Genomic DNA, 27,983 nt, shown 5'->3' with positions numbered 1-27,983 from the left:
GAGAGTATGCAAGCTCTACATAGACAGAACTGGAGGTTAGGATCGGACCTGGGTCACGGGAGCTGTGGGGCAACAATTCTACCCGCCCTGCAATGCATCCCATGGCAGTCCTCCAGCACGCCACTGGTACAGCAAAGCACATTACAACCTCCACTGGGAATCAAACATTAAACCTCAAAGTACGAGATTTTATGTGTGCTGTGGTGATCAGGTAAATACATTTCTAATTAATGGAAGAAGTTCTGTAAAATAGTGACAAATGTTTTGAACTGCAACTCACCCCTCCCCCCCCAGACAGGAAAGGGGAGGGGTTAAAGGTTACGTAGAAGGTTGACTGATAGTAAAATAAGAATCCAGGCCTTCTTGCCACAAGTCGGTGAAGGACAACAAATATAGATGCTGGTGGTAGCAAGTCATCTGTGAGCCATCTCTTACACTTAAAACACGCTAAACATTCTGATGAAGCATTTGCACCCCTGTTTCACGTAGGTTCTAACCGAAAAATGGAGTGAGTCCTTCTAGTCCCGATTCAACATTTCAAGACCATTCATCGGGACTGATAGAGGGGAGCTGGCCAGAATAGAGGTGGCGTAAGTGCTGGATCCAGTTGAGATGGGATGATTGGCAAATGGACGACAAGAAGACTGGATGATGATGACGATGATGCGACAGGAAACTGAAGCATGGAAGAAAGGGAGTGAGGGTTGGGGGGAGGGGGAGAATAGTGGGGGGAAGGGCACATGCAGAGAGTGGGGTAGGGGAAGAGATGGATCAGACCAAATTAGGGGATTAAAATCAACAACTAATAGCATGTAAAATGGTAATGCAGGTTGAAAGCAATATTCCTTTATCCATCTCTGGAAACATAAGGAAATGATGAAAAGTGGTCAAGAATTAATTGAACACGCACACACCTAAACACAAGTATTAATGTTAAAGCTATTAAATACTTGCAAAAGGTCTTCTTTCTGAGGATATACAGCACAGGAAGTGACAGTTGTTATAATGTTGTTTGCCATGCCCGGGCCATGGTTTCAGTTACAGGTAAACATTCACAAAGACTCAAGGTGCCTGTTGTACTGCTATTTTATTAATCATACATATATTAAGTTGTATTTAAAACGCAGCACTGATTATATTAACAAATTCAGCATAGGATCAACAGACCACATCAGTCCCTTCAAAAGATCAAAGAAATTCATAGTTAATTCTGCAGGGTCATCCTTAGGATCATCATAATTTAAGGACAAGTGGCAGAAGGATTTTAAATATTGGTATCTGTGAAGACAGCTGACCCTGCTGGCTGAACAGCAAGTCTACTCATTGGTGTGAACATTGTATACAAAGTTCCCTTCTCAGTTTTGTGATAAAGCTTGGAATTAATAAGGTTACGAGGTTGCCTGAAGTTCTAGACTCCCCTTCACTTCCCAGAGGTTACAAAAAGTGCACGCCCAGCTTCAGGGATCAGAGTAGTCCAAAGTGGGGCAGCTAAGACTGGGAGAGACATCGTAACTGGAGCAAAATAAGAGTGCTAGGATTTTCAGTCCGATCTCTAATGGCAGAAATTCTGGTTAATTCTAAAAGCATCATTTCTTTAAAAATTTTAATAAATTGAAATTGAGAGCTATAAAACACAAACCGAAATCGAATTTGATGTAAAAGTCCCATGCTGAGCAAGTACAGCTATCTGACGCACAAGGCTTCTGGGTACAAAAAAGCCTTGTGCTTCAAGCTTTGGAAGTAACTAGATACTCAATTTCATCTTGGCTACCACCCCAGGAATTAGATGTGAATAGACTGGAGAGTAATTCATCTGCTAACAATGATTATCCCTCTCAGATAAGCAAGAGCATCTGTTTTCATTCCAAATTGTACAGCAGTCCTCAAAGTATAATAAATGAGAGTGGCAAGATAGGAATGTGTGGCAAAGAGGATGGAAGAAAAGAGAAAACAAGGTAAAGCTGAAAATAAAACAGTAGCCAGAATCATTGTGGTATGAGGGAATGAGATTCTGTGGGCTGGATTGTATATTGATATCAACTTTATACTTTATTGTCGCCAAACAATTGATACTAGAACGTACAATCATCACAGCGATATTTGAACTTACTTGATAGATAATACCAGAACAAAGGCCCAGGTCAAACAAAACCTGTATTGATTCTTCACCCCAAAAAATACTGGATCAACATATTTAACACAATTTTACATACGCCTAAAGCTGCGGTATTTTAATACTATTCATTTTTCTTACTCTATATCAGGGGTTTCCAATCTGGGTTCTACGGACTCCTTAGTTAATGGTGAGGTCCAAAGCATAAAAGAAGGTTGGGAACCCCTGCTCTATATGCAGATCTACTGCCAGATTCTCTTTCAAAAAAGTTAGTGTTTCTAATCACTGTCAGCAGGAATGCAAGAGAAAGTAGTCACTGTGAAATCCAACAGGCTTCAAATGGAATCTCTGTGCAACATCCTGGTAAGTCAATTAGTCAATAAATCTAAATATTAATGAAATAGCTAATACAATGCTCTCACAATCAATGTATGTGACTGATATCTGTGAACTATGCAGACTGGCATCAGCTGTTCCTTCTCCCCCAATTGTCATCCCCATTTGCAGCAGCACATGTTGAATCACACTCAGTTACAATGTTGAATTTGACAGCGGACATATGACAGGATGGTTTAAAATTTACCCATTTCCTCCATGTTGCTATTCAAACTGGAAAGCACCATGAAACTGATTCCAAAAACACTCAGAATATCTGAAATTGTCAAAGTCTACTTGGCTGCAAGAATGCGTTTGGAAGGAGACAGAATTTAGGGCAGTTTCTATAATGAAACCCATTCTTAACATACACAGTAAGCAGACATGCACGTTGTTTTTGGAAGCAGGGCATACCATGGAGGGATTCCAAACTCAATACCAGAAGAAACAATGGAATCTAGTTACCACTGCACCCTGGGCCACGCACCAGTGAGGGTAAGAATAAGATGATTTGGCAGATGAATGCATGGCTACGGAATTGGTGGAGGGGACAGGGTTTCAGACTTATGAGTCATTGGGATCTCTTCTGGGGAAACTATAACCTGTACACAAAGGAGGTGGTTACACCTGAACCCAAGGGGGACCAATATCTTTGCGGACAGGTTTGCTAAAGCAGTTGGGAGAGGGTTTAATTTCACTTAGCAAGGGGATGGGAACCAAAGCCCCTAGGCCTTAGGATGGGGCAGTTGATATACAAGTCAATGCTTTGTGTATAAGACTGAGGAAGGACAGGCAGATGATAAGGCAACGTTGCAGTCAGTGGGATGAGTTGAAGTGTAACATGGGGGAAAAAGCAAAAAGTGGAATAAATACAGGACTGAAGGTGTTACATTTGAATGCACGCAGTATACAGAATGAGTTTTATGATCTTGTAGCACAGTTAGAGATTGGCAGGTATGACATTGTGGGCATCATTGAGACGTGGCTTAACATCGAAGGATACATATTGTATTGTAAGGATAGGCCTGCAGGCTGAGGGAATGGGGTGGATCTGTTGGCAAAAAAAAAGAAAATCAATTCTTTAGAAAGAAGTGACAAAGGATCATAAGATGTAGATCCTTGTGGGTAGAGTTAAGAAACTGCAAAGGCACAACAACCTTGATGGGAGTTATATACAGCCCTCTGAACAGTAGCCTAGATGTGAGATGCAAATTACAAGAGATAGAAACAGCAAGTAAAAAGGGCAATGTTATGATATTCCTAATGCAGGTAGTTTGGTTAAATCAGGTTGGTGCTGGATTCCCAAGAGAGGGAATTTGTAGAATGTCTTTAAGATGGCTTTTTGGGGTAACTTTTAATTGAGCCCACTAGGCCATTCTCAATTGGGTGTTATGTAATGAACCAGATTTCATTATGGAGCTCAAAGTAAAGGAACCTTTAGAGGTTTAAGAGGGAGAAGTTAAAGTCAGATGTATCAGTATTACAGTAGATTTAAGGGAATCAAAGAGACATGAGAGAAGAGATGGTCAAAGTTAATTGGAAGGGAACACTAGCAAGGATAACAACAGAAAAGCAATGGCTGGAGTTTCTAGGAGCAACTCAGAAGGCACAGGATAGCTACATCCCAAAGATAAAGTATTCTAAAGGGAGAAAGACACAACCTTGGCTGATAAGTGAAATCATAGACAACATAAAAGCAAAGTGAAGGCATATAATATAGCAAGAAGTAGCGAGAAGAGAATTGGGAAGCTTCTAAAAACCAATAGAATGCAACTAAAAAGCCATAAAGAGCAAAACAATGAAATGTGCAAGTAAGCTAGCCAATACTACAATATTGAACATAAAAGTTTTTTCAGATATATATAAAGAGAGGAGAGAGTGGATATCGGACTGCTGGTAAATGAAGCTGGAGAGGTAGTAATAAGGGACAATGAAATGGTGGACAAACAAGTATTTTGCATCAGTTTTCACTGTGAAGGAAATTAGAGCGTGTCAGGGGTAGAAGCGAGTGTAGCTGTTATTACTAAGGAGAAGGTGCATGGGAAACTGAAAGGTCTGAGGTAGGTAAGGCACTTGGGCCAGATGGACTAGACCTCAGGGTTCTGAAAGAGTTAGCTGAAGAGATTGTGGAGGTATTAGTAATGGTCTTTCAAGAATAACCAGATACTGGAATAGATCTAGAGGACTGGAAAACTGCAAATGTCCACTCTTGAAGGGATGGAAGCAGAAGAAAAGAAATTATAGGCCAGTTAGCTTGACTTTAGTGGTTGGAAAGATGTTGGAGTCCATTACTAAGGATGTAGTTCGGGATACTTGGAGGCACACAGTAAAATAGGCCAAAGTCAGTCTGGTTTCAAGGGAAAATCTTGTCTGACAAATCTGTTGGAAATCATTGAGGAAATAACAAGCAGGATAATCAAAGGAGAGTCAATGGATGTGTAATGTGAAAAGAAGCGGTCTCACCACCGATCCCTGTGGACCACTAGTTACCAGCAGCCAACCAGAAAGGCTTCTTTTATTCCCACTCTTTGCCTCCAGTCAATCTTCTATCCATGCTAGAATCTATCCTGTGATATGCACACTTGTTAACCAGCCTCAGATATAGCACTTGTCAAAGTTCTTCTGAAAATCCCAGTACACAGTTATATGCCAATGATTTAATGTTGGAATTTATAGTTTTGTGACCAAGTTTGCAGATGATACGAAGATAGGTTGGAGGGACAGGCTGTGTTGAGGAAGCAAGGAGTCTGCAGAAGGACTAAGGCAGATTAGGAGACTGGCAAAGAAGTGGCAGATGGAATACGGTTTAGGGAAGTATATGGTTATGCACTTTGGTAGAAGGAATAAAAGTGCAGACTATTTTCTAAATGAAGGTAACTCAAAAATCAGAGATGCAAATGAACCTGGGAGTTTTTGTGCAGGATTCCCTTAAGGTTAACTTACAGGTTGTTGGTGGTAAGGAAGGCAGACGCAGTGTTAACATTCATTTTCGAGACCTAGAATACAAAAGCAAAGGTGTAATACTGAGACTTCATAAGGCATTGGTCAGAACTCACCTAGAGTATTGTGAGCAGTTTTGGGCCTCTTATCTAAAAGATGCGCTGGGATTGGAGAGGATCCAGAGAATGATCCTGGGAATGAAAAGGTTAAAGTATGAAGAACGTTTCATGGCTCTGGGCCTGTACTTGCTGGAGTTTAGAAGAATGACGGGGGAAATCTCACTGAAACCTACTGAATATTGAAAGACCTAGAGAAAGTAGATGTGGAGAATGTGTCCTTTCGTGGGTAACTCTAGCACCAGAGAGCATAGGGAGATGTCCACTTAGAACAGAGATAAAGGAAAAATTTTAGACAGAAGGTAGTTAATCTGTGGAGCTCATTGCCATAGACTGCTCTGGAGGCCAGGTCAATGGGTATATTTAAAGCAGAGTTTGATTGATTCATGATTAGTCAGGTCGTCATTGGTTATGAGGAGAATCAGGAGAATGGGATTGTGAGGGGACTCGATGGGCAGCATGGCCTAACTTTGCTCCTGTGTCTTATGGTGTCAAGTTACTCAGTTTTTTTTTAAAAACAGCAAATCTATGGCTGAGTTAAAAACATCACAATTTCAGGGTTAAGAGCAGTTTGCACCTATCACCTTCCAGGTAGTTCTCCTTTCCCTCCCTCCCATTTTTTTTTATTCTAGCATCCTCCCTCTTTCTTTTGAGTCCTGAAAGAGGGTTTTGACTCAAAACGTCAACTGTTTATTAATTTCTGTAGACGCTGCCTGACCTGCTGAGTTTCTCCAACATTTTGTGTGTGTGTTTTGCTCTGGATTTCCAGCATCTGCTGCATCGACTGTGTTTAATGACTTTGCAGTGGTTTTCCTGCTGGAAGTACAGAGAAGCTGAATTCAACTATTGCCAGCAGCAGCACATGGCAAAAATGGGATCTTTTAAACTTAAGGACAATTGAAAAAACTGTACAATTATTCTGACAACAAAAAGACATGATTAGAGTAAAGGCTTACAGACAAGAAAATACTTTGTTCTTGTGGGGGGCGGGGATTTGCTCCTTTAGATCACATGCCAATCTTCTATCTTCAGACTCTGCAAGCTTTCCTTTCTTGATTTTAACCTTTATTTCCCTAATGTAGCACTAATGTTGACATGCAGCAGGCTAGGGCAAGTAGTCGTGTTAGTATCCAGCATGCAAGAGAAAGTGCAAAGATTTAAAAAGTTTTTTTTTGAAAAAGGGTGAAAATCAGATCCACACCTTGTGGTCCCCAGTACCTGCCAGTGTTAACTTTAACCTTTGAGGAGGAGGAGGAGGAGGAGAAGAACTGAAACTCTGCTGTTTCACTGCGGGCATACTTTAAACTCCACATACAACACTATGATCAGTGAGGCAGTGGACGTGAAGTGGGCAGTAAGTCTGATTGCACAACGGTACCAAAGCACAGGATGGAGGAGGTGACTTGAATTACTCATTCCAGAGACTGTAGCTGATAAGGACTGCAACTCTAATGGCTCAGCAGCTAGAAAGACTGAAATTAAAGATTCAGAGTTTGATCTACGGCTGTGTCCAACTTCTTGTGCAAAGAACTATCAGCAGACTCTCAGAGTTTGGACTGCAGGGGCTTCAGATATTTGTAGAATGATTCATGAACCTGAAAACAAGAAACAAACCATATTCAGTTTCTGTTAAGCAAACAATCTGAAGAACCTGTCCGACTGCCTCTTACAAGTGATTTCCTTCTGGCTCGATCCATTCTCACTTATAATGATCAACAGTTATTAATAGGACAATGTATTGACTTTTATCAGTGATCCAAACTAACATCAGATAATCATTCCCACAGCCAGCTTCAGAAATTCCAGGTTTAAAGCAGCTTCAAAGTAGAAAATGTCAAATTGCACTAAATCTCTTCAGTTTGGCTGTGAGTGGAACTGAAAATACAGGTTGAAACTCTTTAGGCCAGTACCACTGAGTTCTGACTGACACTGTACCACAGAAAATTACCTCGATCTCGTCCAAACAAGACATCTCCTCGCAGTTTAGACATTCCCCAGGTTACGTAAGGGTTCCCACACCCACTTCTAACCCAAAGTGGCTGTCATTTGGCATCACAAAAACTACAGTGGTCAGTTAGTGAGCCAAAGACTAGTATAGATCCTAGTTAAGTTTAAATCTGAGTTAGATCTTAGAATTAATTAATTCTGCAAAATAGATTGAAAACATGCTGGTCCACAGGTGATTGAGCGGAGAGGTACAACCTGCACTCTATTTATAGAGATGATACTTTATACTTTATTGTCACCAAACAATTGATACTAGAATGTACAATCATCACAGCGATATTTGATTCTGTGCTTCCCGCTCCCTGGATTACAAATCGATAGTAAATATTAAAAATTTAAATTATAAATCATAAATAGAAAATAGAAAAATGGAAAGTAAGGCAGTGCAAAAAAACAGAGGCAGGTCCGGATATTTGGAGGGTACGGCCTAAATCCGGGTCAGGATCCGTTCAGCAGTCTTATCACAGTTGGAAAGAAGCTGTTCCCAAATCTGACAAACAAGCACTCACAACACGCTGGAGGAACTCAGCGGGTCGGGCAGCATCCATGGAAACAACGAGTCGACGTTTCGGGCCGGAACCCTTTGTCAGGACTGAAGAGGGAAGGGGCAGAGGCCCTATAAATAAGGTGGGGGAGGGTGGGAAGGAGAAGGCTGGTAGGTTCAGCTGAAAAACCAGTAATTTGAAAGACAAAGGGGTGGGGGAGGGGAAGCAGGGAGGTAATAGGCAGGAAAACAATGGGTAGTAGGAGGAGGCGGAACCATGAGGGAGGTGATAGGCAGCTGGGGGAGGGGGCAGAGTGAAATAGGGATAGAGGAAGGGAGGGGGAGGGAATTACCGGAAGTTGGAGAATTCGATGTTCATACCAAGGGGCTGGAGACTACCCAGACGGTATATGAGGTGTTGCTCCTCCAACCTGACTTTAGCCCCATCATGGCAGTAGAGGAGGCCACGTATGGACATATCTGAATGAGAATGGGAAGCAGAGTTGAAGTGGGTGGCTACCGGGAGATCCTGTCTGTTGTGGCAGATGGAGAGGAGGTTCCCAAATCTGGCCGTACGCAGGGTAATAAGCCGAATAAAGGTAGGTTAAATAACATTAGCTTTTACATGTTAAATGTATATCAAAGCATGGAAATATATGGTGACATGCGCTGTTTGTGTCGACAGACAACAATCGAGATGAGCTTGGGGTAGCCAGCAAGTGTCACCCTGCTTCCAGCGCCAAGATGGCGTGCCCAAAACTTGTACATCTTTGGAATGTGGGAGGAAACTGCAGCACCCAGAGGAAACACACGCAGTCCAGGGGAGAACATACAGACAGCAGCAGGAATTCAGCCTTGATCTTACAAGCGTTATGCTAACCGCTACACTACCATGCCGCCAAGTAGACTGATTTAGTCAAATAGCTTCCCCTGGAAGGCAATGAAAAGGCAGACTTGAATATTCACAAGAACAAACTTTATACAAAGGCTAGCAGGAATAAGTGTCCATCATTAAGCAGTCTCAACACCCAGCTCATACTCTCTTCTCATTACTACATCAAGGAGGAGGTACAAAAGCCTGAAGAACACACTCAACTTTCCAAAAACAGCTTCTTCCCCTCCATCATCAGATTTCTGAATGGGTAATGAATCCAAGAACACTCCCTCGCTATTCTTTTGCACTGATTATAGCTACACTCACAGCACGCTGGAGGAACTCAGCAGGTCGGGCAGCATCAGTGGAAATGATCAGTCGACGTTTCGGGCTGGAACCCTTCGTCAGGACTGGCTTATAGCAGCTTTTAAAAATATCTTGTGTTGTACTGGGTTGTCACAAAAGAACAAATTTCTGAACATACGTCAGTGATAATAAACCTGGTTCTACCATCAACTAACAAACATCAAAGTTGCTGGTGAACGCAGCAGGCCAGGCAGCATCTCTAGGAAGAGGTACAGTCGACGTTTTGAGCCAAGACCCTTCGTCAGGACTAACTGAAAGAAGAGTGAGTAAGGGATTTGAAAGTTGGAGGGGGAGGGGGAGATCCAAAATGATAGGAGAGGACAGGAGGGGGAGGGATGGAGCCAAGAGCTGGACAGGTGATTGGCAAAAGGGATACGAGAGGATCATGGGACAGGAGGTCCGGGGAGAAAGACAAGGGGGGGGAACCCAGAGAATGGGCAAGGGGTATAGTCAGAGGGACAGAGGGAGAAAAAGGAGAGTGAGAGAAAGAATGTGTGTATAAAAATAAATAACGGATGGGGTACGAGGGGGAGGTGGGGCATTAGTGGAAGTTAGAGAAGTCGATGTTCATGCCATCAGGTTGGACGCTACCCAGACGGAATATAAGGTTTTGTTCCTCCAACCTGAGTGTGGCTTCATCTTTACAGTGGAGGAGGCCGTGGATATACATGTCAGAATGGGAATGGGACGTGGAATTAAAATGTGTGGCCACTGGGAGATCCTGCTCTCTCTGGCGGACAGAGCGTAGGTGTTCAGCAAAGCGGTCTCCCAGTCTGCGTTGGATCTCGCCAATATATAGAAGGCCATATCGGGAGCACTGGACGCAGAATATCACCCCAGCCGAGTCACAGGTGAAGTGTCGCCTCACCTGGAAGGACTGTTTGGGGCCCTGAATGGTGGTAAGGGAGGAAGTGTAAGGGCATGTGTAGCACTTGTTCCGCTTACACGGATAAGTGCCAGGAGGGAGATCAGTGGGGAGGGATGGGGGGGGACGAATGGACAAGGGAGTCACGTAGAAAAGCGGAAAGCGGGGGGGGGAGGAAAGATGTGCTTAGTGGTGGGATCCCGTTGGAGGTGGCAGAAGTTACGGAGAATAATATGTTGGACCCGCAGGCTGGTGGGGTGGTAGGTGAGGACCAGGGGAACCCTATTCCTAGTGGGATGGTGGGAGGATGGAGTGAGAGCAGATGTGCGTGAAACGGGGGAGATGCGTTTGAGAGCAGAGTTGATAGTGGAGGAAGGGAAGCCCCTTTCTTTAAAAAAGAAGGACATCTCCCTCGTCCTGGAATGAAAAGCCTCATCCTGAGAGCAGATGCGGCGAAGATGGAGGAATTGTGAGAAGGGGATGGCATTTTTGCAAGAGACAGGGTGAGAAGAGGAATAGTCCAGATAGCTGAAAGCAGGATCTCCCAGTGGCCACACATTTTAATTCCACATCCCACTCCCATTCTGACATGTCTATCCACAACCTCCTCTACTGTAAAGATGAAGCCACACTCAGGTTGGACGAACACCACCTTATATTCCATCTGGGTAGCCTCCAACCTGATGGCATGAACGTCGACTTCTCTAACTTCCGCTAATGCCCCACCTCCCCCTCATACCCCATCTGTTATTTATTTTTATACACACATTCTTTCTCTCACTCTCCTTTTTCTCCCTCTGACTATACCCCTTGCCCATCCTCTGGGTCCCCCCCCCTTGTTTTTCTCCCCGAACCTCCTGTCCCATGATCCTCTCATATCCCCTTTGCCAATCACCTGTCCAGCTCTTGGCTCCATCCCTCCCCCTCCTGTCTTCTCCTATCATTTTGGATCTTCCCCTCCCCCTCCCAAATCTCTTACTAACTCTTCCTTCAGTTAGTCCTGACGAAGGGTCTCGGTCCGAAACGTCGACTGCACCTCTTCCTAGAGATGCTGCCTGGCCTGCTGCGTTCACCAGCAACTTTGATGTGTGTTGCTTGAATTTCCAGCATCTGCAGATTTCCTGTTTTCTACCATCAACTATTGTCCTTGAAGAAAACAAATTTTAAACAGGAATGAGTGAGGTCAGCCAACACATACTGATGGGGGCAAATGGTGCAACAGTGTTTGCAGAGACATTTTTGCTTGTCACATTCGCAGTACTAAACCCTAATGGAGTGGAAAAACAACCTTTCATTGCCTATTAACAGTAGAGATGAAAGATTGCACTGAGGCTGGTCAAACTCAAATTCAGCAGGGACTTTGCTCAGTCAGTCCGAACTCATTCAATCCAAGTTCCAAAGCCAACCCCTGCTGTACCATGCAGAATCACGGCAAATCAAGGCACGTAAGCAATCCATCGAGACACAAAATACATCTATCGTCCCAGTGACAGGTTCCTGCTCTTAGCCAATGGAGCTTGAGCTGACAACACCTCAAACAATTGATCATCCAAACAGATTTGTTTTTTAAAAGTTTATAAAAGATATTTACAGACTTTCATATAGCAAACTCCATCACAATCTAGTAAGAATTACCTTCCTTGACTATCCTCTACAACTCTAGCACCAAATACATTAAATCTAGCTGTAATTCATCTTCATTTAATCCAAATGTTTGCATTTATACATTTTACCCAGCGCTGCTTGGAAGAAAAGAGATAAGCACAGCCTTAACCACTCTTCTCACAGCAAACGTTCTCCCAGTCTAGCAAAGCCATGTAGATCCCCCCTATACCTCACCCAGTACTAATACATCCTTAATGAGATTAGGACTGTAAACCCTCATGCTCCAGATATCAGGGAATTCCCAACTGTTTGCTTTAATCTTCCCTCTTCACTCTCAGTCCTGCTGACATTGTTGACTTGAAGCATCAACTGGCCATAAGCCGCTCAACCTGCCGAGTTGGTCACTTTCACTTTCCATGCTCCAGATTCCAGCATCTGCAGTTTCCTGCTTACTTTAATACCCCCTGACCAACTAAAGCTTACAGATTTTTTATTTACCTCAGTTTTGTTCAGAGGTGAACGTTTTGCCCATTCGAACATGTGCTCGTAAACGTTGCCATCGTAGCGGCCGAGCACTGATGAAAGAATGGCGTCAGGGTAGTCGAAGGCATCCACGAGAGCCACGGCATTGGGTCGGATTGCAGCCAGCAGCTCCTTCACACGTTGCTGCACCTGGGAGATCTCCTGGTCGTTAAAGATCCCAGCCTGCAGAGGACAATTATGTTAAAATAGACTGCACCGATCCACATCACACCTCATGCTCTAGGACTGCACAAGGCACACATCATGATACAATCTCGCCCCAGGGATCCAAAGGGCATGTAGCACATTCCAAATCCATGCTCTAGGACTGTGGACCATAAATTCTCACAGACATAGCTGGCCCATCAAAGTCTATGCCAGCTCTCACAGCAAACCCAGCAATCACAATGCCGCATTAAATTTCCCTGTAAGCAGACCCTCCATTTCCACTGTAGATTCTTCCAATCAGCAACCTGCAGTAGGTAGCCAAGTACCCTTTTAACCCCGTCTTTCGACTGTGGGAGGAAACTGGGACAGCTGACTGAAACCCAAGTTGCCATGGGGGAGGGGGGGGAGGAATTACAAGGATGTTGCCGGGACTTGAGAAACTCAGTTACAGAGAAAGGTTGAATAGGTTAGGACTTTATTCCCTGGAGCGTAGAAGAATGAGGGGAGATTTGATAGAGGTATATAAAATTATGATGGGTATAGATAGAGTGTATGCAAGCAGGCTTTTTCCACTGAGGCAAGGGGAGAAAAAAACCAGAGGAATGGGTTAAGGGTGAGGGGGGAAAAGTTTAAAGGGAACATTAGGGGGGGCGCTTCTTCACACAGAGAGTGGTGGGAGTATGGAATGAGCTGCCAGATGAGGTGGTAAATGCGGGTTCTTTTTTAACATTTAAGAATAAATTGGACAGATACATGGATGGGAGGTGTATGGAGGGATATGGTCCGTGTGCAGGTCAGTGGGACTAGGCAGAAAATGGTTCGGCACAGCCAAGAAGGGTCAAAAGGCCTGTTTCTGTGCTGTAGTTTCTATGGTTTCTATGGAATTGCAAACATTCAGAAAAAGCGATGCAACAGACTTTTAACATCGTAAACCAGTAAGTTCTTTGTTAAGTCTCCCCTCTTGCTGTGAAACAGAGAATAGCTCTTTCTCTTTTATTAGGGAGAGAGCCTGTGATATGTCGAATACCGGGTGAATGAATAGTCTTTGGGGTACTGCAATTCTGTGTCTTTGCTGCACACTTGAGTGCTCGTGGGGGGGGGGGGGGGATCGTTGCCTGCTGCCCCTTATACGCAGGAGGGAAGGGACCTGGGGGGAACTTCGGGGTTCTAACATTTAACTGTCATTCATTCTTCGGGGGCAGTCCTGTTTTTTGTGGATGGTTGTGAAGAAAAAGCCTTTCAGAGTGTTATCGTATACACTGCTCTGACGTTAAATGTACCTTTGATTTTATAGACAACGCTGGAGGTCAGAATCAAGGTGTGAAGTAACAGCTCCACCTGGTGCACTACTCTGCTGCTCCAGTCTCAATTTTAAAATCATAGATGCTTCCTGTTTTACAATATCTCTATGTTGAAATTAAAAAGCAAATCCTGTAATCCCTGATATACACACTGTCCATCTCTTGTGGGGTTACAGGGTTTTACAAAAAGCCAGCAGTCGCTAAACATACAAGCCTCAGATAGTGTGAGGTCTTAGTGACTCCATTCACCACAAATATAGTGCTTCATCTCTAGATGCTTCTGTCAGGTCTCTATGCCTACATTCCCGTGGCTGTAACTTAACCCACTTACATGTAAAAAGTCTCCCGAATTCTTGCTGATTCCATACATGGCATACAACTGGAAAAGCGTACAGAGAACATCATGGATTGAGACGTCTGTGATCTCAGACAGCTTGGCAGCAAACAGCTTCACCACCACGTAGTGACAATGAGCCTAAAGGAGACAAGAAATAGAACACAACAGCATGCTCAGATGACATATTAGATTAAATTAGATCAGATTCAACTTTATTGTCATTGTGCCAGGTACAGATACAAAGCCAATGAAATGCATTTAGCATTTGACCAGAAATGCAAAGAATATTGTTCTTTACAAAATAACTGTGAATAAAAAAAGTGCTACAGCACACAAATATAAAAGTACTGAGACAGTACAATACGGATGCAATACTGCTTAGCGCTGTGATGTGAGGTTCAGCAGGGTCACAGCCTCAGGGAAGAAGATCTTCTTGTGCCTGCTGGTGCGGGAGCAGAGGCTCCTGTAGCACCTACCAGATGGGAGGAGAGTGAAAAGTCCATGGTTAGGGTGAGATGCATCCCTGATAATGCTTTTTGCCCTGCCCAGGCAGCGTCTATGGTAGATGTTCTCAATGCTGGGCAATTGGGTGCCGATAATCCGCAGGGCAGTTTTCACCACACGCTGGAGTGCTTTGCGGTCCGATACGGGACAATTGCCATACCACACTGAGCTGCAGTTGGTGAGTTTGCTCTCAATGGTACAGCGCACAACTAATGACTTATGGAATCAGAGCTGAACTAAACAGCACATTCAGATGACATACAGAATCAGAGCACAAACAAACACCATGTTCAGATGAATCCTTCTTACAGAAAGAAATGAGAGGGGAACAAAACAGGCGTTGGCCTTTGTTACAACCTGGAGGTTGGAACTGAACGTTTATCGCATACAGTGCGGCTGAGTAGCTTTGCTTGACTCGTAGTCACCCAAGAACAATGAGCATGTTCACACGCACAGGATTAGCAGGTCAACATTAATTGATAAATGGACAAGCCTGCAAAATCACCTAATCACATGATGTCACATGAACAGTCACATGGTGCATAGACAGGCTTCTTACTGCAACAATCAGTACCACCCATTTAAGGAAAATGTCCATGCCAGTTTCCCTGCTGTATGACTGTGATATAGCACTCTCCATATCCCTTTCAGGAAACACCAACTTGCTTTACTGTTCACAAAACATTTCTAAGGTGTAGTCAGTTTAATAAAGTAAAGACAGCTGTCAGCAGAAAGAGGAAGCTCTCCCTAATATGGTAATGGCCAAATAATCTACTTTATTAATACTCAGTGAAGGATAAATATCAGACAGGATGTTGGGGTTTACTCCCCTGATCTTTTACCTCCACCTAAGAGAATAAAGAGGAGCTACTTATCTGAAAGACAATACCCAAGTCTGAAGGACTCCCCAGGTCCACAGTGGACAATGCTCAAACCACTGGATTGGATTTCAAACCCAGCACCTCTACCTGAACCAGCTGAGCCATGATAGACTGACCATCTCTCTGCCATATTTAATAGCTCTATGTATTCTTCTCTATCCCATACATTTCCAATACATACAGTACATTATTAGCTCAGTATCATATACAAACACAATTTTCCCAAGTTCTTCCAAGTGAGCTATTGCCACTCAATACCTTGTCCCTCCATACTTCGCACTGACTGATGCAGGGCTTTAACCCATAAAATTCTAATGCAGAGTTTCAACCCATAATGCCTTTCCTCCCACAGACGTCATTTGAGTTCCTTTAGCAGATTTTTTTTGTTGTTCTAGCATAATCTTCAGCTTCAGAGAACAAGCATACCACCGTTGCTGTACTCGGTAAATGCTTCCTGCACTAGGTGTCATATGAGTTTACTAGAGCTTATTATGCATTGGTATTCCATCACACAACACAGCCAAGAGAGCAAAGATCCAGCCACCACAGAAGGCCTGGATGTGGGGGTAGAAGGGTGGGTTGGCAAGTTTGCAGATGACACAAAGGTTGGTGGTGTTGTAGATAGTGTAGAGGATTGTCGAAGATTGCCGAGAGACATTGATAGGATGCAGAAGTGGGCTGAGAAGTGGCAGATGGAGTTCAACTCGGAGAAGTGTGAGGTGGTACACCTTGGAAGGACAAACTCCAAGGCAGAGTACAAAGTAAATGGCAGGATACTTGGTAGCGTGGAGGAGCAGAGGGATCTGGGGGTACATGTCCACAGATCCCTGAAAGTTGCCTCACAGGTAGATAGGGTAGTTAAGAAAGCTTACGGGGTGTTAGCTTTCATAAGTCGAGGGACAGAGTTTAAGAGTCGCGATGTAATGATGCAGCTCTATAAAATTCTGGTTAGGCCACACTTGGAGTACTGCATCCATTTCTGGTCGCCTCACTATAGGAAGGATGTGGAAGCATTGGAAAGGGTACAGAGGAGATTTGCCAGGATGCTGCTTGGTTTAGAAAGTATGCATTATCATCAGAGATTAAGGGATCTAGGGCTTTACTCTTTGGAGAGAAGGAGGATGAGAGGAGACATGACAGAGGTGTACAAGATAATAAGGGGAATAGATAGAGTGGACAGCCCAGCCCTCTTCCCCAGGGCACCACTGCTCAATACAAGGGGACATGGCTTTAAGGTAAGGGGTGGGAAGTTCAAGGGGGATATTAGAGGAAGGTTTTTTACTCACAGAGTGGTTGGTGCGTAGAATGCACTGCCTGAGTCAGTGGTGGAGGCAGATACACTAGTGAAGTTTAAGAGACTACTAGACAGGTATATGGAGGAATTTAAGGTGGGGGGTTATATGGGAGGCAGGGTTTGAGGGTCGGCACAACATTGTGGGCCGAAGGGCCTGTACTGTGCTGTACTATTCTATGTTGACAATACCAGGGGGAAAATTATCACCTAAAACAGAACAGAAGGGAACAAAATATAGGGTAGGTGACTTTGTAAGGAAAGAGAAAAACAAATTGATCTCCCACAAGAGTGAAGTACCTTCACTAGCAGAGCTCACCTCTGATGCTCTGACCAGGTCGATGGCAGTGTTGTTCCAGGCTTCCTCCTTGCTGTTTCTGCGTCCCAGCTCCACATGGTAATTATGTGCAGCTTCCTCAACTAAACTGCACGTGTATAAGAGGACAGAGAAAAGGTTACTTAAGCTAGCAATGGGGAGGGTTAATAACATCTTTCAGGCCCTCCTTCTATATATGCTGGATTTAGTGAGAGGTGTCTGCCCCTGTTTCAATCTTCCTTTTCTCCACCAGGCAGGAAAACAAAGATTCACATTAAGTATCTCTCAAAACAAAGAGTTGTTCAGGTCATTTATGTCTGAAGTGCGAATAATCAGGGCAGAGTTGTCTGTTGGGATGGGGTGGCAGAGCTGGGTTTTAAAGTTCACATGTCTATAGACAGTCATAAAGAATCCTAACAGACAGTTACGCAGTCAATGAGCACTAAAGCACAGAAACAGCCCATGCAATCCATGCCAACGTGATTTCCTGCCTGGTTCCCTCAACCTGTACCCAGAACACATTCTTCCAAACCTTATTCATCCATCCACCGAACATTTCTCTGAAATCAGTGGTTCCTAACCAGAGGTCCAAAGATCCTTGGTTAATGCTAGGGGTCCACTGCATTTTAAAAAAAACAAATCTTAAAAGTTATAATTGAACTTGCAGTTACCATTTCTGCTGGCAACTTGTTACACACTTGCACCACCCTCAGTGAAGTTTCCCCTCAAATATTTTACCTTTCACCCTAAACTGGACTTTCTTTTGAAAGTTCAGCTCAGAATGCTATTTGCTTATTTTTATTGTTTGCAGTTTTTGTTTTCCTTCACATTGGGTGTTTGACAGTCTTTTTTTTAAAAATGGGTTCTATTGGGTTTCTTTGTTTTGTAACTGCCTGCAAAGAGACAAATCTCAAGGTTGTATATAGTCTACATACTTCGATAATAAATGTACTTTGTACCTGTATCACCCAACCTGAAGGGAAAAGCCTGCATGCATTCACCCCATAACTTTGTACACCTCTATAAAACCTCATCTCATTGTCCTGCACTCCAGCAAATGAAATCCTAACCAATTCAACCTTTCCCTATCACTCAGGTCCTCAAGTCCTGGCAACATCCCTCTACATTTTCTCTGGACTCTTTCAAGCTTATTTGTACCATTCACATAGGTAAATGACCAGAACAACACACAACACTCAAAATCCAGCCCCACCATCTCGTACAAATTCAACATAACGTGGCAACTCCTGTACTCAGTGCCTCAATTTATGAAGGGCTATGTGGTAAAAACTCTCTTTAGGGCCCTATCTACCTGTGATGCCACTTATTCAGAGTGAGGATAGAAGCAATAGTTACAAACCAATGAAAAGCCAGTTCCATGGAGATTGTTATTTAACCCGGTTCACTTAAAGCAACGTGATCTAACAACATTCATCATCTCCAACCTGAGTTTTCTGCAGACTTCATCATCATATTCCATTGACAGCACTCTGCCATTCAGTCTGCAGATTCAGCCTCTTGATAAGCCAAGTGGGATGAAAATATGGAGTTGAGGTTACAAACAGATTGGCCATGATCTTATTACACGAGCTTCTGAGTCCTGCTTGTAATTTGTAACTCGGTGACTATGGTGCTTCTGTAAACAGCAATCTCCACATGGCAGATTACAGCCTGCACTCTCACTTTACCCATTCCCTTGATGTAATTGCTTGTTTACCTTCCTCCATGGAACTCCACATGGATGCTCCACCACAGTTCTGGGGGAGATTTGCACGAGGCGTCATCCTTCAGATGTCAAGTTAAACAAAAGCTCTACATTCTCCTACTGGGGACTGCTCTCTCCTGTGGCATAAACCACAATTTTCTCCAAACACTGAAGAACTGTTTTCAGCCCACTGTGGATTCTATACCTTTCCCAGATCATTTCACCCCTCATCCTAACAGTAATAGGACAGATGTGCACCCTAGTAACACTGCATCCACAGTGATCACCTTGGCCTTCCAGTATTCCAAACCTCTGTGAATCAACACCCCATCTGGCACTAGATGAAAACTTAACACAAATTCTGCAATTGACGTCTTCTATGAAGTCATTCAAGCATTGCCAACAGACATGAGAAAATCTGCAGATGCTGGAAATCCAAGCAACAGTGTGTGTTGCTTGCCAAAAGATATTTCCTTCCAGCCACCCAAATGCTCCAACTTACAAGTTCTCAGTTATATCCCATAACTTCTGTCCATCGTAGAAACTTACTGTGGTCCGATTGGTTAATTCCTTTTGCACGTCTGTGAATTCATACTTCACCACAGACTCAGTAACTATCTTCCTACATTGGAATATGCAACTGTCTCCTTGTTATTAACTTTCATTCTTAACACATAGAATGATTAGTCTCTAATTCAACCACAGTCCTTTCACTGAAAGGCCCTAATAGCTAGAAACATAGAAAACCTGCAGCACAACACAGGCCCTTCAGCCCACAATGCTGTGCCGAACATGTTCTTACCTTAGAAATTACCTAGGGTTACCCATAGCCCTCTATTTTTTGGAGCTCCATGTACCTATCCAGCAGTTTCTTAAAAGACCCTATCGTATCTGCCTCCACCACCATCGCTGGCAGCCCATTCCACGCACTCACCACTCTGCGTAAAAAAAAATCTTACCCCTGACATCTCCTCTGTAACCACTTCCAAGCACCTTAAAAATATGCCCTCTCACGCTAGCCATTCCAGCCCTGGGTGAAAAAAGCCTCCGACTATCCACACGATCAATGCCTCTCATTATCTTGTACACATCTATCAAGTCACCGCTCATCCTCCGTCGCTCCAAGGAGAAAAGGCCGAGTTCACTCAACCTATTCTCATAAGGCATGCTCCCCAATCCAGGGAACATCCTTGTAAATCTCCTCTGCACCCTTTCTATGGTTTCCACGTCCTTCCTATAGTGAGGCGACCAGAATTGGGCACAGTACTCCCAGTGGGGTCTGACCAGGGTCCTATATAGCTGCAACATTCCCTCTCGGCTCTTAAACTCAATCCCATGGTTGATGAAGGTCAATCCAATGCCTTCATAACCACAGAGTCAACCTATGCAGCAGCTTTGAGTGTCCTATGGACTTGGACCCCAAGATCCCGCTGATCCTCCACACCGCCAAGACACTTACCATTAATACTATATTCTGCCTTCATATTTGACATACCAAAATGAACCACCGCACACTTATCTGGAATGAACTCCATCTGTCACTTCTCAGCCCAGTTTTGCATCCTATCAATATCCTGTTGTAACCTCTGACTATCCACAACACCCCCAACCTCTGTGTCATCAGCAAATTTACTAACCCATCCCTCCACTTCCTCATCCAGGTCATTTATAAAAGTCATAAACAGTAGGGTTCCCAGAACAGATGCCTCAGGCAAACCACTGGTCACTGGCCTCCATGCGAATATGACCCGTCTACAACCACTCTTTGTCTTCCGTGGGCAAGCCAGTTCTGGATCCACAAAGCAATGTCCCCTTGGATCCCATGCCTCCCTACTTTCTCAATAAGCCTTGCATGGGGTACCTTATCAAATTCCTTGCTAAAATCCACATACACAACATCTATTGCCCTACCTTCATCAATGTGCTTAGTCACATCCTCAAAAAATTAAATCAGGCTCGTAAGGCACGACTTGCCTTTGAGAAAGCCATGCTGACTATTCCTAATCATATTATACCTCTCCAAATGTTCATAAATTCTGCCTCTCAGGATCTTCTCCACCAACTTACCAACCGCTGAAGTAAGACTCACTGGCCTATAATTTCCTGGGCTATCATGAAGCAGTTCTTGGTAGCAGGAAATCATGTTGAGAACTCTTGTCTTTGCCTTATTGCTTCGGTCCCAGTCAGGGTCTTCATTGATGAACTGGTCCATTATTTGTGTGATCGTGGCAGTGCCAGTGCCAGTGCTGAGGGTTTTTGTGGTGAGGTTTCTTGCTGGTGTTTCCTCTTCTCCATCCGTGTCCTCAGATTCACCCAGGATGTACTGCTCTGCAAATTCTCGAAGCTCTTCGCTATTAAAGCTCTTGCTGTCTGCACTAGCCACTTCGCCAGAGATACGTATGCGCTCTTTAAATCTATCAAACCAACCTCTGCTGTGAGTGTTACTGACATATCATCATCCTCTTGAATATGATTGAAGATGCTTCTTGCCTTTTCAATTATCATCAGCTGGCTTAGGGACATGTTTTGTTGTGTTTGGACATCCATCCACATATTTAGTCTATTTTCCATCTTTTCAAGCAAATGGCTCCTCGAACGAGTCAACTTTGTTGATGAAAATTTTGAGGTCATCAATGCAGAAGCTTTTATCTTGTCTGCATTTTTAAATCTAATTATTCTGACTGTCGATGTAGCCACGTTCAGGGTGGGAAACGAACTGAAGAGACAGAGGAAGGGGCGGTTGGCTCACAAATAAAGAAAGCTTGTAGGCAGTGTGAGAGGGAGGATAAGCAGGTGAAAGGGAAGGGATGCACTCAGACTGATGGCTTGAGATGTGCCTATTTTAATGCAAGAAGCATCATGAACAAGCAGATGAGCTTAGAGCGTGCATCAGTAGTTATACTTTATTGTCGCCAAACAACTGATACTAGAACATACAATCATCACAGTGATATTTAATTCTGCGCTTCACACTCCCTGGATTACAAATATTAAATATTAAAAATAGTAAAAATTAGTAAATATTAAAAATTTAAGTTATAAATCATAAATAGAAAATAGAAAAATGGAAAGTAAGGTAGTGCAAAAAAAACCGAGAGGCAGGTCCGGATATTTGGAGGGTATGGCCCAGATCCGGGTCAGGATCCGTTCAGCAGTCTTATCACAGTTGGAAAGAAGCTGTTCCCAAATCTGGCCGTACGAGTCTTTAAGCTCCTGAGCCTTCTCCCGGAGGAAAGAGGGACGAAAAGTGTGTTGGCTGGGTGGGTTGTGTCCTTGATTATCCTGGCAGCACTGCTCCAACAGCGTGCGGTGTAAAGTGAGTCCACAGACGGAAAATTGGTTTGTGTGATGCGCTGCGCCGTGTTCACAATCTTCTGCAGCTTCTTTTGGTCCTGGACAGGACAACTTCCATACCAGGTTGTGATGCACCCTAGAAGAATGCTTTCTACAGTGCATCTATAAAAATTAGTGAGGGTTTTAGGGGACAGGCCAAATTTCTTTAGTTTTCTCAGGAAGTAAAGGCGCTGGTGGGCCTTCTTGGCAGTGAACTCTGCTTGGTTGGACCAAGTCAGGTCATTTGTGATATTGACCCCAAGGAACTTAAAGCTTTTGACCTGTTCCACTTGCGCACCACCGATGTAAATTGGGTCGTGCGGTCCGCTACTCCTTCTGAAGTCAACAACCAATTCCTTCGTCTTGCTGACGTTGAGGAATAGGTTATCGTCTTCGCACTATGCCACCAGGTTCTTAATTTCCTCTCTGTACTCAAACTCATCATTACCTGAGATATGGCCTACAATTCTTGTGTCATCAGCAAACTTATATATTGAGTTCAATGGAAACTTGGCTACACAATCATGGGTGTACAGTGAGTACAGCAGGGGGCTGAGTACACAGCCTTGTGGGGCACCGGTGCTCAGAGTGATTGTAGAGGAGAGCTTTTCCCCTATTTTTATAGCCTGGGTCCTATCTGTGAGGAAGTTGAAGATCCAGCTGCAGATCTGAGTGCTAAAGCCCAGGTTCCGGAGCTTAGGAATCAGTTTATTTGGAACGATCGTAGTAAAGGCAGAGCTGTAGTCAATGAAAAGGAGCCTTACGTATGCATCTTTATTCTCCAGGTGTTCTAAGGAGGAATATAAGGCCAGAGAGATGACATCTGCCGTTGACCTGTTGCTCCAGTAGGCGAATTGCAAAGCGTTGAGGTTGACCAGTAGGCTGTGGTTGATGTGTGCCATAACCAATCTCTCGAAGCACTTCATAGCAGCTATGATGTTGTGGTCATTACAGAGACTTGGATGGCTCAGGGGCAGGAATGGCTACATAGAGTGCCAGGCTTTAGATGTTTCAGAAAGGACAGGGAGGGAGGCAAAACAGGTGTGGCATGGCACTGCTGATTAGAGATAGTGTCACGGCTGCAGAAAAGGAGTAAGTCATGGAGGAATTGTCGACTGAGTCTCTGTGGGTGGACGTTATGAACAGGAAGGGGTCAATAACTCTACTGGGTGTTTTTAATAGACCACCAAGTTTCCAAGGTTGTCAAGCCGAGGAGTGGTAGTGGGGATAAGCTCCCACTACCTAAAAGTGCTCCTCACGGCATGCGCCTCAAATAGCCTCTGCCAACCAAGTCCAACTCCTGGCCTTCTCGTGTGGCTTAGTCTCTTAGCCCGGTGGAACTGTTTCTATAGGCCGGTGGAACTGTTTCTATTGACAGGAGAAGGGGCGAAGGCAGGTCCTGGCGCCTTAAAACCAGTGCTTCGGGTAGATGGAGTTCGTCTGCCTGGAAAGGCAGTCCATCAAAGAGAGGGAAAACTTGATTTCAAACCTCTGCTGCCTCGCGGCCATACCCACACGGGAAAGGCTTCGGGAGTAAACCCTCAGAACAAATCCTGGAGCTGGAGCTCTTAATGCAGTCTGACGCTCCCTTCAACCTCGTTCTGGCAACTCCTGCGACGACACTGGTGCCAAGCTGTATTGGCCCTTGCCCTTCCCTTGGACAACATTGGCATCGTGGAGAGGGGAGACTTGCTGCATGGGCAACTACCGATCTTCCGTACAACCTTGGCCAGGCCTGCGCCCTGGAGAGGACACTCAAAGAGTTTCCAGGCGCAGATCCATGGTCTCGCGAGACTAACGGATGCCACCACCCAATACTAACAGGGACACTGATAAGTGGATAGGGAGACAGATTCTGGTAAGGTGCATAATAACAGAGTCGTGGTGGTGGGAGATTTTAATTTCCTAAATATTGATCGGCATCTTCCTACAGCAAGGAATTTAGATGGGGTGGAGTTTGTCAGGTATGTTCAGGAAAGTTTCCTGACACAATATGTAGAAAAGCCCACAAAAAGAGAGGCTGTACTTGATCTTGGTATTGGGAAATAAACCTGGTCAGGTGTCAAGTCTCTCAGTGGGAGAGCATTTTGGAGACAGTGATCACAATTCTATCTCCTTTACCATAGCATTAGAGAGGGATAGGTACAGACAAGTTAGGAAAATGTTTAATTGGGATAGGGAAAATATGAAGCCATCAGGCAGGAACTAGGAAGCATGAATTGGGAACAAATGTTCTCAGGGAAATGTACGGCAGAAATATGGCAAATGTTCACGGGATATTTGTGTGGTCTTCTGCATAGGTACGTTCCAATGAGACAAGAAAAGGATGGTATGGTACAGGAACCATGGTGTACAAAGTCTGTTCAAAATCTAGTCAAGAAGAAAAGAGCTTATGAAAGGTTCAAAAAACTAGGTAATGATAGAGATCTAGAAAAGTATAAGGCTAGCAGGAAGAAGCTTAAGAATGAAATTAGGAGAGCCAGAAAGGGCCACGAGAAAGCCTCGGTGAGCAGGATTAAGGAAAACCCCAAGGCATTATACAAGTATGTGAAGAGCAAGAGGATAAGATGTGAGAGAATAGGACCAATCAAGTGTGACAGTGGAATAGTGTGTATGGAACCAGAGGAGATAGCTGAGGTACTTAATGTATACTTTGCTTCAGTATTCACTACGGAAAAGGACCTTGGCGATTGTAGGGACGACTTGCAGCGGACTGAAAGCTTCAGCATAAAGACATTAAGAAAGAGGACGTGATGGAGCTTTTGGAAAGCATCAAGTTGGATAAGTCACCGGGACTGGATGAGCTATACCCCAGGCTACTGCGGGAGGCGAGAGAGGAGATTGCTGATCCTCTGGCAATGATCTTTGTATTATCAATGGGGATGGGGGAGGTTCCAGAGGACTGGAGAGTTGCAGATGTTGTTCCCTTATTCAAGAAAGGGAGTAGAGATAAGCCCAGGAAATTATAGACCAGTAAGTCTTACTTCAGTGGTTGGCAAGTCGATGGAGAAGATCCTGACAGGCAGGATTTATGAATATTTGGAGAAGCATAATATGATTAGGAATAATCAGCATGGCTTTGTCAAAGGCAGGTCGTGCCTTACGAGCTTGATGGGATTTTTTTGAGGATGTGACTAAACACATTGATGAAGGTAGAGCAGTAGATGTAGTGTATATGGATTTCAGCAAGGCATTTGATAAGATACCCCATACAAGGCTTATTGAGAAAGTAAGGAGGCATGGAATCCAAGGGGACATTGCTCTGTGGATCCAGAATTGGCTTGCCCACAGAAGACAAAGAATGGTTGTAGTCGGGTCATATTCTGCATGGAGGCTGGTGACCAGTGGTGCACCTCAGGGATCTGATCTGGGACCCACTCTCTTTGTGATTTTTATAAATGACCTGGATGAGGAAGTGGAGGGATGGGTTAGTAAATTTCCTGATGACACAAATGTTGGTGTATTGTGGATAGTGTGGAGGGCTGTCAGAGGTTACAGCGGGACATTGATAGGATGCAAAACTGGGCTGAAAAGTGGCAAGTGGAGTTCAACCCAGAGAGGTGAAAGGTTGTTCATTCTGGTTGGTCAAATATGATGGCAGAATATAGTATTAATGGTAAGACTCTTGGCAGTGTGGAGGATCAGAGGGATCTTGGGGTCTGAGTCCATAGGACACTCAAAGCAGCTGCGCAGGTTGACTCTGTGGTTAAGAAGACATACGGTGCATCAGCCTTCATCAACTGTGGGATTGAGTTTAAGAGCCGAGAGGTAATGTTGCAGCTTTTAGGACCCTGGTCAGACCCCACTTGGAGTACTGTGCTCAGTTCTGGTCGCCTCACTATAGGAAGGACATGGAAACCATAGAAAGGGTGCAGAAGAGATTTATAAGGATGTTGCCTGGATTGGGGAGCATGCCTTATGAGAATAGGTTGAGTGAACTTGGCCTTTTCTCCTCGGAGCGACGAAGGATGAAAGACAACCTGATAGAGGTGTATAAGATGATGAACTATAGAACCATAGAAACTAAAGCACAGAAACAGGCCCTTTGGCCCTTCTTGGCTGTGCCGAACCATTTTCTGCCTAGTTCCACTGACCTGCATACGGACCATATCCCTCCATACACCTCCCATCCACGTATCTGTCCAATTTATTCTTAAATGTTAAAAAAGAACCCGCATTTACCACCTCATCTGGCAGCTCATTCCATACTCCCACCACTCTCTGTGTGAAGAAGCCCCACCCTAATGTTCCCTTTAAACTTTCCCCCCCTCACCCTTAACCCATGTCCTCTGGTTTTTTTCTCCCCTCAGTGGAAAAAGCCTGCCCTATGCCTTATAAAGCCTCAGCATTAACTCCTTGCACGGCTTCTTGAAATGAACCATAGATCATTACAGCACAGAGACAGGCCCTTTGGCCCTTCTTGGTCGTGCCAAACCGTTTTTCTGCCTAGTCCCACTGACCTGCACCTGGACCATATCCCTCCATACACCTCTCATCTATGTACCTGTCCAAGTCTTACTTAAATGTTAAAAGTGAGCCCACATTTACCACTTCATCTGGCAGCTCATTCCACACTCCCACCACTCTCTGTGTGAAGAAGCCCCCCACCAATGTTCCATTTAAACTTTTCCCCCCTCACCCTTAACCCATGTCCTCTGGGTTTATTTTCTCCCCTTGCCTCAGTGGAAAAAGCCTGCTTGCATTTACTCTATCTACACCCATCATAATTTCATACACCTCTATCAAATCTCCCCTCATTCTTCTACGCTCCAGGGAATAAAATCCTAACCTATTCAACCTTTCTCTGTAACTCACTTTCTCAAGTCCCAGCAACATCCTTGTAAACCTTCTCTGCACTCTTTCAACCGTATTAATTTCCTTCCTGTAATTTGGTGACGAAAACTGAACACAATACTCCAAATTCAGCCTCACCAATGCCTTATACAACCTCACCATAACATTCCAACTCTTATACTGAATACTTTGATTTATAAAGGCGAATGTACCAACAGCTCTCTTTACGACCCTATCTACCTGTGACACCACTTTTAGGGAATTTTGTATCTGTATTCCCAGATCCCTCTGTTCTACTGCACTCCTCAGTGCCCTACCATTAACCCTGTATGTTCTACCTTGGTTTGTCCTTCCAACGTGCAACACCTCACACTTGTCTGTATTAAACTCCATATGCTATTTTTTAGCCCATTTTTCTAGCTGGTCCAAGTCCCTCTGCAGGCTCTGAAAACCTTCCTCACTGTCTACTACACCTCCAATCTTTGTATCATCAGCAAACTTGCTGATCCAATTTACCACATTATCATCCAGATCATTGATACAGATGACAAATAACAATGGACCCAGCACTGATCCCTGTGGCACACCACTAGTCACAGGCCTCCACTCAGAGAAGCAATTCTCTACCACCACTCTCTGGCTTCTTCCATCGAGCCAATGTCTAATCCAATTTACCACCTCTCCATGTATACCTAGCGACTGAATTTTCCTAACTAACCTCCCATGCGGGACCTTGTCAAAGGCCTTACTGAAGTCCATGTAGACAATATCCACTGCCTTCCCTTCATCCACTTTCCTGGTAACCTCTTCGAAAAACTCCAACAGATTGGTCAAACATGACCTACCATGCACAAAGCCATGTTGACTCTCCCTAATAAGCCCCTGTCTATCCAAATGCTTGCAGATTCTGTCTCTTAGTACTCCCTCCAATAACTTACCTACTACTGACGTTAAACTCACCGGCCTATAATTTCCCGGATTACTTTTCGATCCTTTTTTAAACAACAGAACAACATGAGCCACTCTCCAATCTTCTGGCACTTCACCTGTAGACAGCGACATTTTAAATATTTCTGCCAGGGCCCC

General features: G+C 44.2%; 1 protein-coding gene across 1 annotated transcript in view; it reads right to left on the bottom strand.

Moving 5' to 3' along the window:
• Window positions 1-1,048: 1,048 nt before the first annotated feature.
• The window catches only part of acox1 (acyl-CoA oxidase 1, palmitoyl), a 71,293-nt gene continuing 44,358 nt past the window's right edge, over window positions 1,049-27,983 (bottom strand). The window contains exons 11-14 of the mRNA XM_072242009.1: window positions 17,069-17,174; window positions 14,068-14,211; window positions 12,244-12,450; window positions 1,049-7,139 (exon numbers count right to left, since the gene is read on the bottom strand). Of these exons, the coding sequence (XP_072098110.1) occupies window positions 7,089-7,139; window positions 12,244-12,450; window positions 14,068-14,211; window positions 17,069-17,174 (508 nt within the window). The 3' untranslated portion in view covers window positions 1,049-7,088. The remainder of the gene's footprint in view (window positions 7,140-12,243; window positions 12,451-14,067; window positions 14,212-17,068; window positions 17,175-27,983) is intronic.

Source organism: Mobula birostris, chromosome 24, assembly GCF_030028105.1.
Source record: "Mobula birostris isolate sMobBir1 chromosome 24, sMobBir1.hap1, whole genome shotgun sequence".
In the NCBI taxonomy this organism is placed as follows: domain Eukaryota; kingdom Metazoa; phylum Chordata; class Chondrichthyes; order Myliobatiformes; family Myliobatidae; genus Mobula; species Mobula birostris.
This window is presented reverse-complemented; position numbering and strand designations above follow the sequence as displayed.